Genomic DNA, 16,255 nt, shown 5'->3' with positions numbered 1-16,255 from the left:
GAGGATTCTACTTAAATATTTCCCGGTTACTTCTTAGTAATTTGTGTTTGAATTGTAGTTTACAAATATCTAATTTGAAAATTGTCACCGTTTCTAGTTGATTTGTCTACAGAATGCGTTGACACCTTAGCGCCCGTTAATATTTTTCTGTCACCATTTTCAATGTCTGCAGTTGTCTTTAAATTTGGTGAGCGAACGTCGCCTCTTCCGCCTCCTTTTGTTCACAAGATGCAAAATTCTGCCTCAGCTTTAGAAATGGAAAATTCGAGTGAAAGAATAGACAATAGTTCGGAACTAGTTTTTGGGTATGCTGGGACCAAAGGTAAGATCATTATTTCATTTTAAGTATTATTTTTAGTATTTATTATTTTTATTTTATATGAACATTTTCAGAACAATATTTTAAGCATATCAAGTCCTACGAAGTTTCGATTTTTTTATGTTCAGGTTCTTTATAGTTTTCAATGGGGTTTCAGGATTTAGATGGAATGAAATTTTGGCTTTTTGTAAATACATTATTGCTACTATGAGTTTAGTAGCCTCTCTCTTATTAATTTGAAAAAGAAAAAGTTTTTAAAAAAAGAAGTTTTTAAAAAGACGTTTTTAAAAAGAAAAGTAAAGAGGCATTTAAAATTTTAGACGAAAATAAATAAAGTCCCGTAATAACTCAAACTTAAAGCGACTAGAAATTAGCCTATTGTCAATGAATAATTGAAACCCAAAATGAATAGAAATTAATATAAATAATTCTATTAAACATAAAGACAATATGAACTGATATAAATGAACAATTAAATCCTAAAACGAGTAAATATTCAAATGAATGCTCAATTGAAACTTAGAGCAAAGGAAAATTAACTTGAGATCAGGAGTTTGGCTACTGCCCTAAACGTTAACCTTCTAATGTCTTTTGTGTCATTTACATATACTGAAAACTATTCGCATTTATATTTGACAGTGTATTTCAATTTTTCAAAACATCATCGAAAAAAACTAATAATAAAAATGATTGGAAAAAACTAATGAAAGTGAACTGAATATTTAACATAACCTAAGCCTTTTTGAAGACCCATAATTGATATAATTATAAAATAATAAATAAAATAATAATTGACCCATAATTCCAGTAACAAACCCTGTGTGTAAACAACTGGCAACGTTCATTGCTCACATCTTGCCCTAGGGGCAGTGGGGGATCAAGTAATCCGCGGAGGCATAGTTATTTGATCGTTAGACTTTTTGAACGAAAATACTATCTCAAAATTTTGATCAGATTCCTCTATGGGGAGGGCAGCTAAAAAGGGCGTGGGAGAGGGTCTGGTTACCCACAGTCATTTTTTACTCCAATAGTTTAAGTCGAAGTCACGAGGGGTCAGAGTTGCAAGTGATTTCATTCGCAAGAAGTCTTATTTGTAGTCACAAGTAGTCGCAGTCGTAATAGTCGTTCCCCGAAAATATCAAGCCAAGCCCCTAGCTGCTCCTAAGATATTGAAGATATGCCTTTTTGAAAACCAGGATGCATATAGTGTCTTTTGGTTTAGTTCAATATCCTCACGAAATTCCCTGAAAGTTTTTTTAATGTCCAATTCCTCGCCCATCACTTTCTAACATCCCGCTCATGCACTCATGCACATCATCCAATATCATGCACTGAAAGCCTTAACTTAATGTCATAAGCCGTTCCTGAGATAGTGCTGATACACCCTTTTGACAATCGTTGCTCAAATACGGTATTTTGATTTGCGTAATGCCCCCCTCAAAACTCCCTGAGGGTTTTACCTAAATAACTTAATTCTTTTTGGATACTCAGGATCGAACAAATGCACCTGTCCACCCCTGAGATTTGCTGATACACCCTCTTGGTAACCAGCACACACATGTCGTGTTTTGATTTTGTTGTAATTTCCCCTCAACATTTCCTGAAAGTGGTCGAAAGTAAAAGTTATCTCAGTCGCAAGTAGTTTTAGTCACAGTCGCAAATGGTCGCTGTCGTAGTCACAAATAGTCGTTGTCGAAGTCGCAAATAACCACAGTGGCATATGGCTGCCATCGTAAGTAATCTTTGTCGCAGTCGCATTAGCAATTGGAATTAGCCACAGTCGCAAGTATTCGCACTTGCAGTCACAGTAGTAGTAGTAGTGACCCCGAGAGCTTCAAGTTAATACTAATTCCCAAGTTAGTGCAGATGTGCTTTCTTATAACTTGGATGCACGTAGTGGTTTTTGATTTAGCGCAAGATACCCCTCGACATTTCACGAAATTTCAGCTCAACACACTCAACCTTTTTTGGACAATAATTTTCTCAATAATTAAATTTTTAAAAAACAAGTTTTTTTAACGGAAAGTAAGGCGTGGCATTAAAACTTAAAACGAACAGAAATTACTTCGTACATGAAAGGGGCTGCTTCCTCATCAATGCCCCGCTCTTTACGCTAAAGTGTTTTACTGTTTTAAAGTAGAGTTAAGAGAAAGAGTCAAACTTGTTTTTTTTAAAGTTAATTTCTGAACGTTTTTGAATCAATGAATATTTTGATTTTGGCTCTCCGCAGATGAATAATTGAAACGAAATTTGCATCTGTATTTTTTGGCTAAATGGCTTTCTCATAGTTTTGATTGAGTGATTTTGAGAAAAAAGAAGCGGGGGAGGAGGCCTAGTTGCCCTCCGATTTTTTGGTTACTTAAAAAGGCAACTAGAACTTTTGATTTTTTACGAATGTTTTTATTAGTAAAAGATATACGTAACTTACAAATTAGCCTACCTAACGAACTTCTGTATTCACATGTTTTTATTACGTATATGAGGGGGTTCATCCCCTCGTCAATACCTTGCTTTTTACATTAGAGCTTAAAATTTGTCCCAATTTCTTGAGAATGACCCCTGAATCACAAAAGCCGTAGAATAAATAGTTGAAATTACTAAAAATACTTTAGCGTAATGAGCAGGGTTAGCGTAATGATCATACGCGTAATAATTTCTGTACATTTTAAGTTTTAATGTTTTAAGTTTAAGTTTCAGGTATTTTCACTGTTTTCACTTTAAGTTTAAGTATTAATTTTAAGTTTCTAAGTTTTAATGCTTTTTCTTACTTTCAGTTGAAAAAACTTATTCATATAAATTTTTTCATTGTTTTTCTTTAAATAATGCTAGAAATTCCTGCGCTCCCTTCATGAATATTTTCTTTCCCTATGACAAATTCCACCAAGGAAAGTTCCCCCAACATATCCCCCTCTTCTTCCCCACCCTAACCTAAAAATCCCCCTGAAAACGTCTGTACACTTCCAAATAACCATTACTATATGTAAGCATTGGTCAAAGTTTGTAACTTTTAGCCCTTCCTCGGGGACTGTGGGGGAGTAAGTCGTACCCAAAGACATAGTTATAAGGTTTTTCGACTACGCTGAATAAAATGGCCATCTGAGAATTTTGATCTGTTGACTTTGGGAAAATAATTAGCGTGGGAGGGGGTCTAGGTGCCCTCCAATTTTTTGTCACTTAAGAAGGGCACTAGAACTTTTTATTTCCGTTAGAATGAGCCCTCTCGCAACATTCTAGGACCACTTGGTCGATACAATCACCCCTGGGGAAAAAAAAACAAAAAACAAATAAACACGCATCCGTGATCCGCCTTCTGGCAAAAAATACAAAATTCACATTTTTTTAGATAGGAGCTTGAAACTTCTACAATAGGGTTCTCTGATACGCTGAATCTGATGGTGTGATTTTCGTTAAGATTCTATGACTTTTAGGGAGGTTTCCTCCTATTTTGTAAAATAAGACAAATTTTTCCAGGCTCGTAACTTTTGATGGGTAAGACAAAACTTGATGAAACTTATATATCTAAAATCAGCATTAAAATGTGATTCTTTTGATGTAGCTATTGGTATCAAAATTCCATTTTTAGAGTTTTGCTTACTATTGTGCCGGGTCGCTCCTTACTACAGTTCGTTACCACGAACTGTTTGACAAATCTTATATGTAACTAATAGGCAACATTTATAACATACAACCGTTGCCCCACGGGCTTTAAGGGGTTATACCATTGCCGGGGCCATTGTTACTTGAACTTTGGAATATTTTAGATAAGATGGGTATCTCAAAATTTTGATCCGATATCTTTAGAGGTGGGCAATTACCAAGGGAATACTAAAAGTTTCAAAAGAAAAGTTTCATTTTAATGCCTTCAATCGTTCCTAAGGTATCGCACATTCATTTTTTGATAAACTGCCTGCAAAAGGGTCTTTTGATTAATTCAACATGCCCTAAATTATTTCCTGGGGCATCAACTTAATACTATTCACCATTTTAGACACACTCAGAATCAAACTTGCGCTCTTTTCACAATTAAATAAAAAAAACTAGTTTTTTAAATGAAAGTAAGGAGCGACATTAAAACTTGAAACGAACAGAAATTACTCCGTATATGAAAGGGGCTTTTCCTTCTCAACGCCCCGCTCTTTACGCTAAAGTTTGACTCTTTCTCTTAACTCTACATTTTAAAACAGTAAAAAACTTTAGCGTAAAGAGCGGGGCGTTGAGAAGGAAAAGCCCCTTTCATATACGGAGTAATTTCTGTTCGTTTTAAGTTTTAATGTCGCTCCTTACTTTCATTTAAAAAACTTGTTTTTTTTATTTAATTTCTGAACGTTTTTGAATCAATGCATGTTTTGATTTTGGCTCTCCGCAGAGGAATAATTAAAACGAAATTTGTATATTTATTTTTTTGGCTAAATGGCTTTCTCATAATTTTGATCCAATGGTTTTGAGAAAAAAAGAGCGGGGGAGGAAGCCTAGTTGCCCTCCGATTTTCGGTTAATTAAAAAGGCAACTAGAACTTTCAATTTTTTACGAATATTTTTATAAGTAAAAGATATACGTAACTTATAAATTAGCTTACGTAAAGAACTTTTGTATTCTTATGTTTTTATTACATATATGAGGGGGTTGCCCCCTCGTCAGTACCTCGCTCTTTACACTAAAGCTAAAATTTTGTCCCAATTCATTAAGAATGACCCCTGAATCACAAAAGCCGCAGAATAAATAGTTGAAATTACTAAAAATACTTCGGCGTAAAGAGCGAGGTATTAGGAGGAGGTGAGCCCCTCATATGGGTAATAATTTCTGTTCGTTTTAAGTTTTAATGCTGCTGCTTACTTAAAGCTGAAAAAAACTTTTTCAACGTTTTTTTAAGTAATGCTAGTAAATCCTGCTCTCCCTTCATGGAAATTTTCTTCCCCCATGACAAATTCCTCGATGGAAAGTTCCCCAGCATATTCCCCTCTTCTCAACCCCTACCTCCAACCACAAAATCCTCCTGAAAACGCCTGTACACTTCCCAATAACCATGACTATATGTAAGCACTGGTCAAAGTTTTGAATTTGTAACACCTCCCACGGGGACTGTAGGGGAGTAAGTCGTCCCCAAAGACATAGTTATAAGGTTTTTTGACTGCGCTGAATAAAATGGCTATCTCAGAATTTCGATCCGTTGACTTTGGGAACATAATTAGCGTGGGAGGGGGAATAGGTGCCCTCCAATTTTTTTGGTCACTTAAATAGGGCACTAGAACTTTTCATTTCCGCTAGAATGAGCCCCCTCGCAACATTCTAGGACAACTGGGTCGATGCGATCACCCCTGGGAAAAAAAACAAAAAAACAAATAAAAACGCATCCGTGATCTGCCTTCTGGCCAAAAATATAAATTCCCCATTTTTGTAGATAGGAGCTTGAAACTTCTACAATAGGGTTCTCTGATACGCTGAATCTGATGGTGTGATTCGTTAAGATTCTATGACTTTTAGGGGGTGTTTTCCCCTATTTTCTAAAATAACGCAAAGTTTCTCAGGCTCGTTACTTTTGATGGGTAAGACTCTTGATCGTCCTGGTCTTTAAAAGAGAGTGCTTCGAACTTGTTGCTGAGTTCAATGACGAATTCCGAATTGTTTGGTTTTGAAGCTTTTACAAATCGCATTGAGGTTCAAGATTTGAAACTTTTTTCTCGATCCTCCTGAGTTTAAGGGAAAATTTGATGATTAGTAGGTTGTGGTGTGATCCATGTTTGGTGCCTCTGTATGCTCTCACATCTTATATACTTGAGCAAAACTTGCGGCTAACAAGGCCGTGGCCTATCTGGTTTCTGACTGAACCATCACGGGAGTCTATGTATGCTTGTTAACGTGGTGGTAGCCTCTGTGAGGAAAGAGGCTACCACCTATCACCAGGTCATTTGCTATGGGGAAGTCAATCATCTTCGATCCGTTTTTGTTTCGCACAACCATGCTGTGTCGACCGAGTGCCTGCGGACAATACGATTCATCATTTCCAACGACGACATTAAGATCACGAAGAATATATGTTATATGATGTTTCGGAATGCTGTTTACTACTGACTGTAGAGGTTGGTAGAATTCTTCTTTGTACTCGATTACTGCAACGTTTTTGGGAGCATAGGAGACTACTACGGAGAATTTTGCCTGGTAACCAGAGAAACGTGCAGAGAGACGAGTATTCTTGACGCTCTTGGGGACTATTTTAAGAGATATATTACGGTTTCTCTCGTCATTTTGATTATAAATCATTTTTCGTGCCTAATTTCAGGGCGGCTGTAGAGAATTGGACATTGATGTTCGAGTTGTTTCTTTTAAGATTAAGTCCAGCTTACTTGCGATAATTCCTATATATCTAATGGTATTTTCTCATCTCATGAAGTATATGTTCAGTCTTCGATAGTTGTGACACTGTGCAAACATTCCAGAATCCAAATTTTAGGCAATTATTCGCTTTCAAAAAACATGTACGGAAGCAAGCGCTCGTCGTCGTCAATAGAGGTTTGTATCCGAGGCTCTTCTTTAACGTTTCAGCTACAGGAAAGTTTTACCCCAGGTTCCCTCATGGCTCCCGGGAACGGATTGCAAGTCTGTTGCCCGACCCTCTTCCTTTGTCCAGGCTTGGGACTGGCTGCTGCGATACACGTATTGTGCACCACAAACAGGCGGAGTTCCTTCCTCATTGAGTGTCTGAATAATGATTTCCGAAGCATTCTGATGCGCGGAATAATTGTGCATTCACTATCTAACACCCACATGTGCCCCAATACGTCATCCTCATTTAAATTTGGGGGTACCTTACTTGATTAGTGGCTCGTAAGCTCTATCAAACCAAGTGTCGTTGATACGCAAAATGACGTCATTCTAAATAAATTCACATATGTAAACAAATAATTGTTACGTAACAAACAGGTACATAATAAACCAATAATCTATAACACCTGTTAGTTGCTAGGGCCTGGAATTGGTTGCTATGGCACTCTGATCGGAAGTTTTTTTTTTATCATTACTTACTTTTTTACCTCACTTTTTGCACGGCGGGCTGTAACTTGCCCATTGGCTACGTATATTATTTGTTATCGGGAAGAATACTGACTTTTTGGGGGGAAAGTGGGGGAGGGCTTGTTCTTTAAGTAGGTTTCCATTAAAGTGTTTTTTCGTCGGAGGGAATCTTCGGTGTGTATTCCTTTAATGGGAGATTTTACACTGGAGGGATTTGACAGAATTCCCATGCGAAATTATTTTATTTGTTATACTTTCTCTTAACAAACTCAATTTTGTATTTGGAGATGTTCCTGCTGAATTTCCTGGTGGAAATGTTTAGTGGGTTCGGATTTCTCGGGAAAAATTTCCCCGGAAGGGGTATTTCCAGAGTGATCTGAAAACGATCAGAAATTAAAGTCTTTTCAAAATCAAGTATGCTAAGAAGAATTTTTTCTGGCTGATTGGTCCCCAAAATTTTTTACAGAGGGTGGAAATTTCGAACGAGAACGGAATTGTCCGGAAGGAATTTCACAGGGGCTGGATGTATTTCAAATGGAAGGAATTTTACACGGAGGAGATTCCCGTGAGGAGAGGTAACTTTTCATAGAGGTTAATTCAGATTTACCATTATTATTTGAAAAAAAGATCAGAAATTCAATAGAAAATACAAGTTTTTACAGCTGAAAATAAAGAGCAACATTAAAATTCAAAATGAACAGAAATTATTCCGTGTGTGAAGGGGTTGTCCCTTCCGCAATACCTTGCTCATTCCACTAAAGTTTTTTTTTTTTTTTTAAGAACGACTCCTGGAGCCGTTTAACTAGAATAGGAAGCGTTTTTAACAGTGCTAAGAACTTTAGCGTGAGGAGTGCAGTATTGAGAAGGGGGGGGGCAACAGCTTCATATGCGGGATAATTTCTGTCCGTGTGAATTTTTAATGTTGCTCCTTACTTTCAGATGAAAAAACATGTTTTTTTCTGAATGTTAGTAAAAACAAATACTATTTTACTAACCTAACATGCATTTAATTTTCATCAATGCTCTTTTCGTTCTAAAAATATGTTCATTTCAAATAAACTAAAAATAAAATCGCTAATGAAATCTTCCAATTTAAACAAATCATGAATTTAACCTTTTGGGGGATTTCATTTAGTTTTATGTTTGACATCTTATACAGACTAATTCTTTTATGGCTGAAATTGCTCTTGAGTTTGGTGGTAAAACCTGTTTTTTAATCGAATATTACAAACGGGTCTTTAGCCTAGGGACTATCATTCATTTAATCTTATTGATTTTCTCTAATTAATTCCGATGTATTTGCGTCAGCTTGAATCAAATACAAAGTTTTTTCCCTTCTTTTTTTAATGAACTCTGACAAGGAAGGGTTCGCTTCTTTTGCATAAGGTCAATAGGTAAAACCAGTAATCTTCTTTCTCAACGAATAGTTTTTGAGGGGGAGAGGGTGAACTAAGGAGAAAGTGCTCATATAGCTAACAATAATGAAGACATTGTTAAATTACATAAACGAAAATGAAATTGGAAAATTTTGTTATTGGGCCCAAAGGAACCAGATGTAAAAAATAGTATTTCAAGTGTCCTTCCCCAACTTTTAAACTGAATTTGGGCCCCATAAAAAGTAGAATTTATTTCCGATTGGCTTGGTACTTAAGTCTTTGATTCCTTGGACTGAGAGGATATCAATTAAGAAGAGGGAAAACCTGGTTCACTCCCAAAACAGGCCCTGACAAAAGGCCAAAGGACCAAGAACTTTTTTTTCATCCGCTTTGTACGGAAACTGTTGTCGTAGAAACTTGGAGGGGTGGGTTTGTTCGATTTGAAACTGAAGGATCTAGTGCTCTTTTTAAGCGCCAATGGTGATTAAAGGGCAACCAGTCTTCCTCCTTTGCCTTTTTCTACTACTTAGCCCCCAATAACTCCGGCGGTATTGGATTAAAGTTATGAGATAGCTGTTTTGTTCGGAAATATCGAAAGGTCTAATATATATGTCAAATATAATATCAAAATATAATTTCAGAATAGCGTATCGGCAATATCTCGGAAACGAATTTGAGTACTAACTTTCAAGTGTTTGAGGAAAGGGTAGGGGAATAAAGCTTTGGATTATTACTTGTAAGAAAGAATAGAGCTAAATCAAAAGACACAAAACACATCCATGTTATGAAGATGCCAAATCTACAGCCTCTCTGGAACGGCTCAGGGATGGAAATTGTAACTTCTTGGCAGTTTTCAAGATGGAAGTTGAAGGGGCTGGAGGAAGGCAGAATAAAATAATGTGTTAGGTTGACCGGTTAAATATATTTCGTCTCTTGTCAACACAAGCGTTTTTGCTCTATAACCCGCTTTGGGACTCACAACTTACTCATAATTAAAAGACCCTATTCAGTTTCAAAAGAATTCAGTTCAAAAGACCCTATATGTTGCCAGGTTTGTAAAATAATAAATTTTCAATGTCTTGGTAACAGTTTGGGATATTCAATTGAATCTTTCAGAGACTTTCTTCGGAGCTAGAGAGGCATTTTGATCTAAAATATTTGCTTTGAGGAGGCTCTGGGAAGGCCATAAACACATTTGGTCTCAAATCTATGTTAACATTTGGGCATTTTAAGGCCCTGTGTGACTAGAATCTTTTCATGGGGAAGTTTGATGTGAATTAAAAGACACTCCTTGTACCTAAGTTAATAGAATAGAGTATTTCTAGAATGGATTTGGAGATTGTCTTGAAACTTTCAGGAGTTTTTGAGAAGTTTTTGTATGGACTTGGGTGAGGGAGCAGTGGTAAATCTAAACCCATATAAGGTTTAAAGGGTGGCAACACTAGTTCTGTTTGTTGTATTTTCTGTTTGTTTTGATTATTCATTTGCATTTCCGCTAGTTTTAGGATTAATTTATTCATTTATAACATTACACACTATCTTATTTTTTAATGCTATTAATGAGTTTACCTTTAGTCCGTTTTGTTTTTGCATCCAAATTTCTCCTGTTTTCCTCTTATTTGGTTTTTCCACAATGTAGCCTTTTTCACACAAAATCCTCATACTTTGGCTAGAAATAGGACAAAAACTGCAGAGCCGGTTTAGGAGGACCTTGATCTAAACCCTTGCAAAAGAATAAGTCTATTCTAGGTTATTTGTCTTTATTGCACCTTTCCATATAAAAAAAAAACATATGTCAGATAGATATATGAGATTTATTGCACCTTTCCATATAAAAAAGCACATATGTCAGATATATCAGATATATCAGATTTCTTCAAAACTGTTGGAAATGCCAGATTTTAAGTTTGTGTTGGGTCACCATTTTTGTATAACTTAGCCTAATTATAAACACAGATTGTTTATAAACAAAAAATAAACAAAACATCCGAAAACTATTAACCCCAAAACCTTTGTTTTACATATTGCAAAAACAAAACAAGATAAGTCAACTTCAAACTTTCTGTTAAACAACATTTTACCTCAATATGTCATGATTTTCCCATATTTCATCTTTATTAAGAACACATACTATTAATTTTAGAAGTGGTGAAATTAACGTTTGGTAAATCAGAATAATTCTAAGCTGGGTGAATGATCCTTTCAGGAAAAAAAGCCAAATTTTACACACAGGAAGGAATTTCTGAGATTTTTCCTCTACTCCATCCACCCTTCAGAGCATCGTATTCTCTAAACTTGAAAATGTTCTTTGCTAGACTAGTAGGACACATAGGTATTCTTCAAAGGGCCAAATTAGAGGCCGGACACATTTTTTCCAACTTCAGTTTCTCTCGCGTTTGTTCCTTTCCTACTGAAAAGGCGTGAAAATTCCGCAAAAGGGATCCCACCTTTAAAAAACAGACTAAAATCTTAGTCAGAGCATGAGAACCAGCAGTGTTTCTAAAGCCTATGGAGCCAAAAGATCAAGATGTATTCCAGAAATCCACCAAACTGCTCTGATAAAATTGAAAAATGATATCGAAAATGTTGATTGGTATGAAGTACTAAGGGATATTCAGGATGCTAATTCGAGGTTTTCTTTATTTTATGAAAAATTACAGATTAGTCAAGTTGTTACATTGAAAACATCTAATAGAAAAAAAATCAAGTAAAAAACCTTGGATCAGTCCAGTGATATTGAAGCAAATAAATGTTAGAGATAAATTGTTTGAGTCTCAAATAACTAACCAAACACAAGAAAATAAGGTGTTATATAAAGCTTATCAAAATAAGCTGAATACCATTTTAAGATATGAAAATAAGAGATATTTTGAAAAGAAGTTTAAGGAGGTGGAAGGATGCCCTGAAAAAAAAACTTGGGGATTAATAAAAATAATGATTGATTTAAAAACAAATAGTGTTCCCGTAAAATTAATTAGTGCGAAGGATGAGACTTTAAATTTGGAAGATGATATATGCAATGAATTTCAGAGTTATTTTTCAAATATTGGTCCAAATCTAGCAATGTCAATTGTGCCTGATATTAATGATCCGACGTATGAATCCTTACTGAGGGACCCGATTGATGTATCTCTTCATCTTAGAATTGTAACAGTTGATGAAATTAAACAAATTATTTATGGGTCACACCAACACCTAGTTGGTGGGGGCGCTTCGTGCCTCCCCCAAGCCCCCCGCGCGCGTAAGTCGTTATGCGCCATATTAATTACGTGCCATTGTAGTTGTGTCCCTGTTTCACACCTGTGAATATAGATATATATATATGTTTTTAACTACGTAAAACTTGCGAATATACAACATCCTTCGCTGTCCCATTGTCTGTGCATATAAATAGATTGTCAGGTTTACCGACTCTTGAACTTGCAACGTATAATTGTCCATGGAAAAAAGATCCGTATTCAGATCTATACCGCATTTTTATAATGATTGCCCTTGAGCTTTGTTGATGGTGATTGCTAATCGAATGTTCCCTGCATCCCCGTCGTCATTTATATACCCCTCCTGTTCCCTTCCGGCGTCCCCGTTGTAGTTGTGTCCCTGTGTTCAGGTCGTCATTTATATTCCCTGTGTCCTGGTCGTCATTTGTGTCCCGGTGTCTCGGTCTGTAATTTCTCTTTGAGTGTCCCGGTCGTCACTTATATTCCCTGTGTCCCGGTCGTCATTTGTGTCCCGGTCGTCATTTGTGTCCCGGTGTCCTGGTTTGTTTTACCTTGGCTTGTCTTTCGTCACTATGAAATACATATCGCTGAAACTTTGTTTTTTCAACCAAAATCTGGTAGGCATTGATGACCTGACGTCAGTCAACAGTCGACAAACACGACGTTAGTACACAAACAACTTTTTTTATATATATGGATTACTAGCTGTTGGGGTGGCAATAGATTGTCAAGTTTACCGACTCTTGAACATGCAACATATAATTGTCCATGGGAAAAACAATTCGTATTCAGATTCATACCTCATTATTCTAATGATTGTCCTTGAGCTTTGTTGATAGTGATTGCTAATCGAACATTCCCTGAGTCCCCGTCTTCATTTATATATCCCCCCTGTGCCCCCGGCGTCCCCGCTGTAGTTGTGTCCCTTTGTCCCGGTCGTCATTTATATTCCCTGTGTCCCGGTCCTTTCTGATTCCTCGGCACGCTTTCTTTTGGTGATTTCTCTTTGAGACGCAAGCCTGTTTTCACGCTGTTGTTGTGGTTCCTCGGCACGCTTTCTTTTCATACTTTCTCTATTAGCCACAAGCCTGTTTTCACGCTGTTCTTTTCAAACTTTCTCTATTAGCCGCAAGCCTTTTGCCATAGACTCTTTGAGCAGCTTCCTTGGCTGTTGCAATTGTAGGTTCTTCTGTTATTTACAATTAAAAAATTTCTCTTTGAAAGGCCTTCTTATATACTTATAATGACGTCATATACAAAGCCTCGTCATAACAAACATGACGTCAGTCGACAAACAACTTCATGACGGAATAATGCTTAATCCTCATAATGACGTCAGTCGACAAACATGCATGATGTCAGTCAACACACAAACAAACAACTTATTTTTATATATATATAGACTAGCTGTTGGGGTGGCGCTTCGTGCCACCCCAACACCTAGTTGCTGGGGGTGCTACGCGCCCCCCCGCGCGCGTAAGTCTTTGCGCGCCATATTAGTTACGCGCCATTGTAGTTGCGTAACTGTGTCCCACCTGTGAATATAAATATATATATATATATATATATATATGTTTTAACTCCGTAAAACTTGCGAATATACAACATTCTTGGCTGTCCCATTGTCTGTGCGTATACGTAGCCTTATATACTTATAATGACGTCATATGCAAACGCTCTTTTTACAGACAAACTAACATTCATACATACAACTTATTTTTATATAGATAGATAGATAGATGGATAGATATACATATACAATACAAATTAACTACGTAAAACTTGCGAATATACAACATTCTTCGCTGTGCCATTGTCAGTGCATATAAATAGAAAGTCAGGTTTACCGACCCTCGAACATGCAACGTACAATTTTCCATGGGAAAAACAATCTGTATTAAGATCTATACCGCATTTTTCTAATGATTACCCTTGAGCTTTGTTGATGGTGATTGCAAATGCTAATCGAATTGGGAATTGCAATCTTTTAAATTGAAAAGGCAGATCCGTTGGAATCATGGGAATGCGAGGAATAAGAACAGCCTCACCCTCAAAAGGCCCTTTCAAGATTGTTGCCTCTATTACGTTTGCCATTGTTAATTTTTTTACGGCAAGTCGCGTCCCATTGCAAAGCTTAGGTGGGTTGATATTTCGTAACAATATTATTGGTACGCCTATTTTTAGTTGTAGCAAATGTGGTGGAAACCCTAGGAGATCCAGGGAATTTAAAAATTCAGATGTATAATTAACCGCCTCATTTGGTTCCAGAACTGTGTCGACTGACTTGTAAAGGACTGCCTGGTCTCGAATCTTGGTCAAAACAATATTGTTGATTTCGTGGACGTCTTTATTCTTGGCTGCCAGAATCGCTCGTTCTTTTAGCCATTTATGATTTTTATAATTGGTTAGAATATTCGGAAATACTTTTTCAACCAATTCATTTTTGGACGTCACTAAATTACAGAATTCAGCAGGCAGTTGTAAAATGTTTGACCAGAGTCATCGTTTTGCAATCGGACACGCATATTTGTAGTTAATTTTAATGTCTTTACGTGTGACCATAAATTAGAATTTTTCAGGCAAGCATCCATTTCGTCTGCAGGGGTTTATCTAGGTATTATAGGTAATGCTTGCATGAAATCTCCCGCAAGCAATATTAATGTGCTGCCAAAGGGTTTCGATTTTCCTCGCAAATCTCTCAACGATTGATCCAGAGCCTCGAGTGATTTTTTGTGTGCCATTGTGCACTCGTCCCAAATAATAAGTTTGCATCCCTGAAATACTTTGCCCATCCCAGATGATTTGGAAATATTGCACGTGGGAGTTTCTGTAGAATGAAAATTCGGAGGCAATTTCAAAGCGGAATGAGCAGTTCTTCCACCAGGCAGCAACGTTGCGGCTAGTCCGGACGACGCAATTGTCAACGCTATTTGTCATTTTTTGATCGAATTGATGCCAGAATCAATTTTATCACGAATGTTTTACCAGTACCTCCTGACGCATCCAAAAAGAAGATTTATTCAACGTTTTTATCGACACAATGCATTATCTTATCATAAATGTCCTTTTTCTCAGACGTTAACTTAGAAATGTTATTTTGTACATACGACAATAGATCACTCGTGCTGTAACTTTGTTCACGATCCAATTCTACACATGTTGAAACAGCAGCGTTACGATTAGGTGAAGGCATTCCCAAACCCTGAAGAGGTTTGTTTGCCATGCATACGCACAAATCTTCAATAATAACTAAAGTGTAGTTATAAATTTCTGATGTAAAATCAAAAGTCATATCTGACGTCTCTAGCCGTTTTCGATGGAGTATTTCCTCAGCCATTTCCGATTTATATTTTTCCCATAACTCTATAGGAGCTGAAGGAGAGCAAGTTGTTTGTATGATTCCAAACAATGGACGAATTTGACTTGGAGTTGACGTTTCGCACGCGTCATTGATGCAGTTATCCCAGTGTTGGTCATTCTTCAATAAATCCAGAGCTTTGCATGCACTACGGTTAGTGTCATATATAATATCGTTTACAGTTCTCAAATACTCAAAGGACGTCGGATCGGGTACATTCATCAAAAGCAGGCGGAGAAAGAAGCATTCATGTTGATTGGGGTGAATGGTGTAGAGTCTTCCTATCGTGGTATCTTTGAAGATGGTAGGTTGGCCGTCGACTGACTTACCCTGTTTTCGACGTTCAAATACTTTATTTTTAGCATTCCACGTGTAATACGAAGGCACTTCAGTATACAGCAGTTTTTTTGCAAAAGTATCATTTTGAAATAACGAAAAGAAAGCAGTTAACGTTGTATCCGGTGGATTCAGGGCTCTTTGTCGCACGTTGGATTCCGAAAAATAAACACGTTGTCTATTCTGTAAATTTACCGCTAAGTGAACAACAGCTGGAATTCGTTCATGTATCGGAAATGAAAGAATTCGCCATTAGCTTCATTACTGCTAATGTATCTTCCAGCCTGATATTGTACGATTTCATTGTCACTGCCTTTGGTGACGTATTTACATATGTATTTGATTGCCCTTACGGAGTTACTGTATTCAATGTTTATGTGTGCATTAAATGTTTTTGACAATAAAGGTGAATAAGGAGCAACCCACTGATTATCTACTTCGATGGTGGTACCGTTATGATTCTTTATTATTGCTGTTTTACCGCCATCTTCAGTAGATCTTCTTCTATATTGTGGGTAACCATCATTGCCAGTAATGTGTTGGGTACAAAAAGTCGAGGATATTGCTTTGTGCACCTTCTTTTGGCCATGCATGGTGATTTTTCATTCAGTGCACCGCAAGATCCATGTATCATATTTTT

The 16,255-nt window shown here is 36.9% G+C and overlaps 1 protein-coding gene across 1 annotated transcript in view; it reads left to right on the top strand.

Annotated features, from left to right (window-relative positions):
• Window positions 1–16,255, top strand: part of LOC136043187 (uncharacterized) — a 105,191-nt gene that overhangs the window by 52,839 nt on the left and 36,097 nt on the right. Inside the window, exon 3 of the mRNA XM_065728122.1 lies at window positions 98–322. Coding sequence (XP_065584194.1) covers window positions 98–322 — 225 coding nt within the window. The remainder of the gene's footprint in view (window positions 1–97; window positions 323–16,255) is intronic.

Source organism: Artemia franciscana, unplaced genomic scaffold (genome assembly GCF_032884065.1).
Source record: "Artemia franciscana unplaced genomic scaffold, ASM3288406v1 Scaffold_364, whole genome shotgun sequence".
In the NCBI taxonomy this organism is placed as follows: Eukaryota; Metazoa; Arthropoda; class Branchiopoda; order Anostraca; family Artemiidae; genus Artemia; species Artemia franciscana.
Note: the sequence above shows the minus strand (reverse complement) of the source record. Positions and strands in the feature narration are given on the sequence as shown.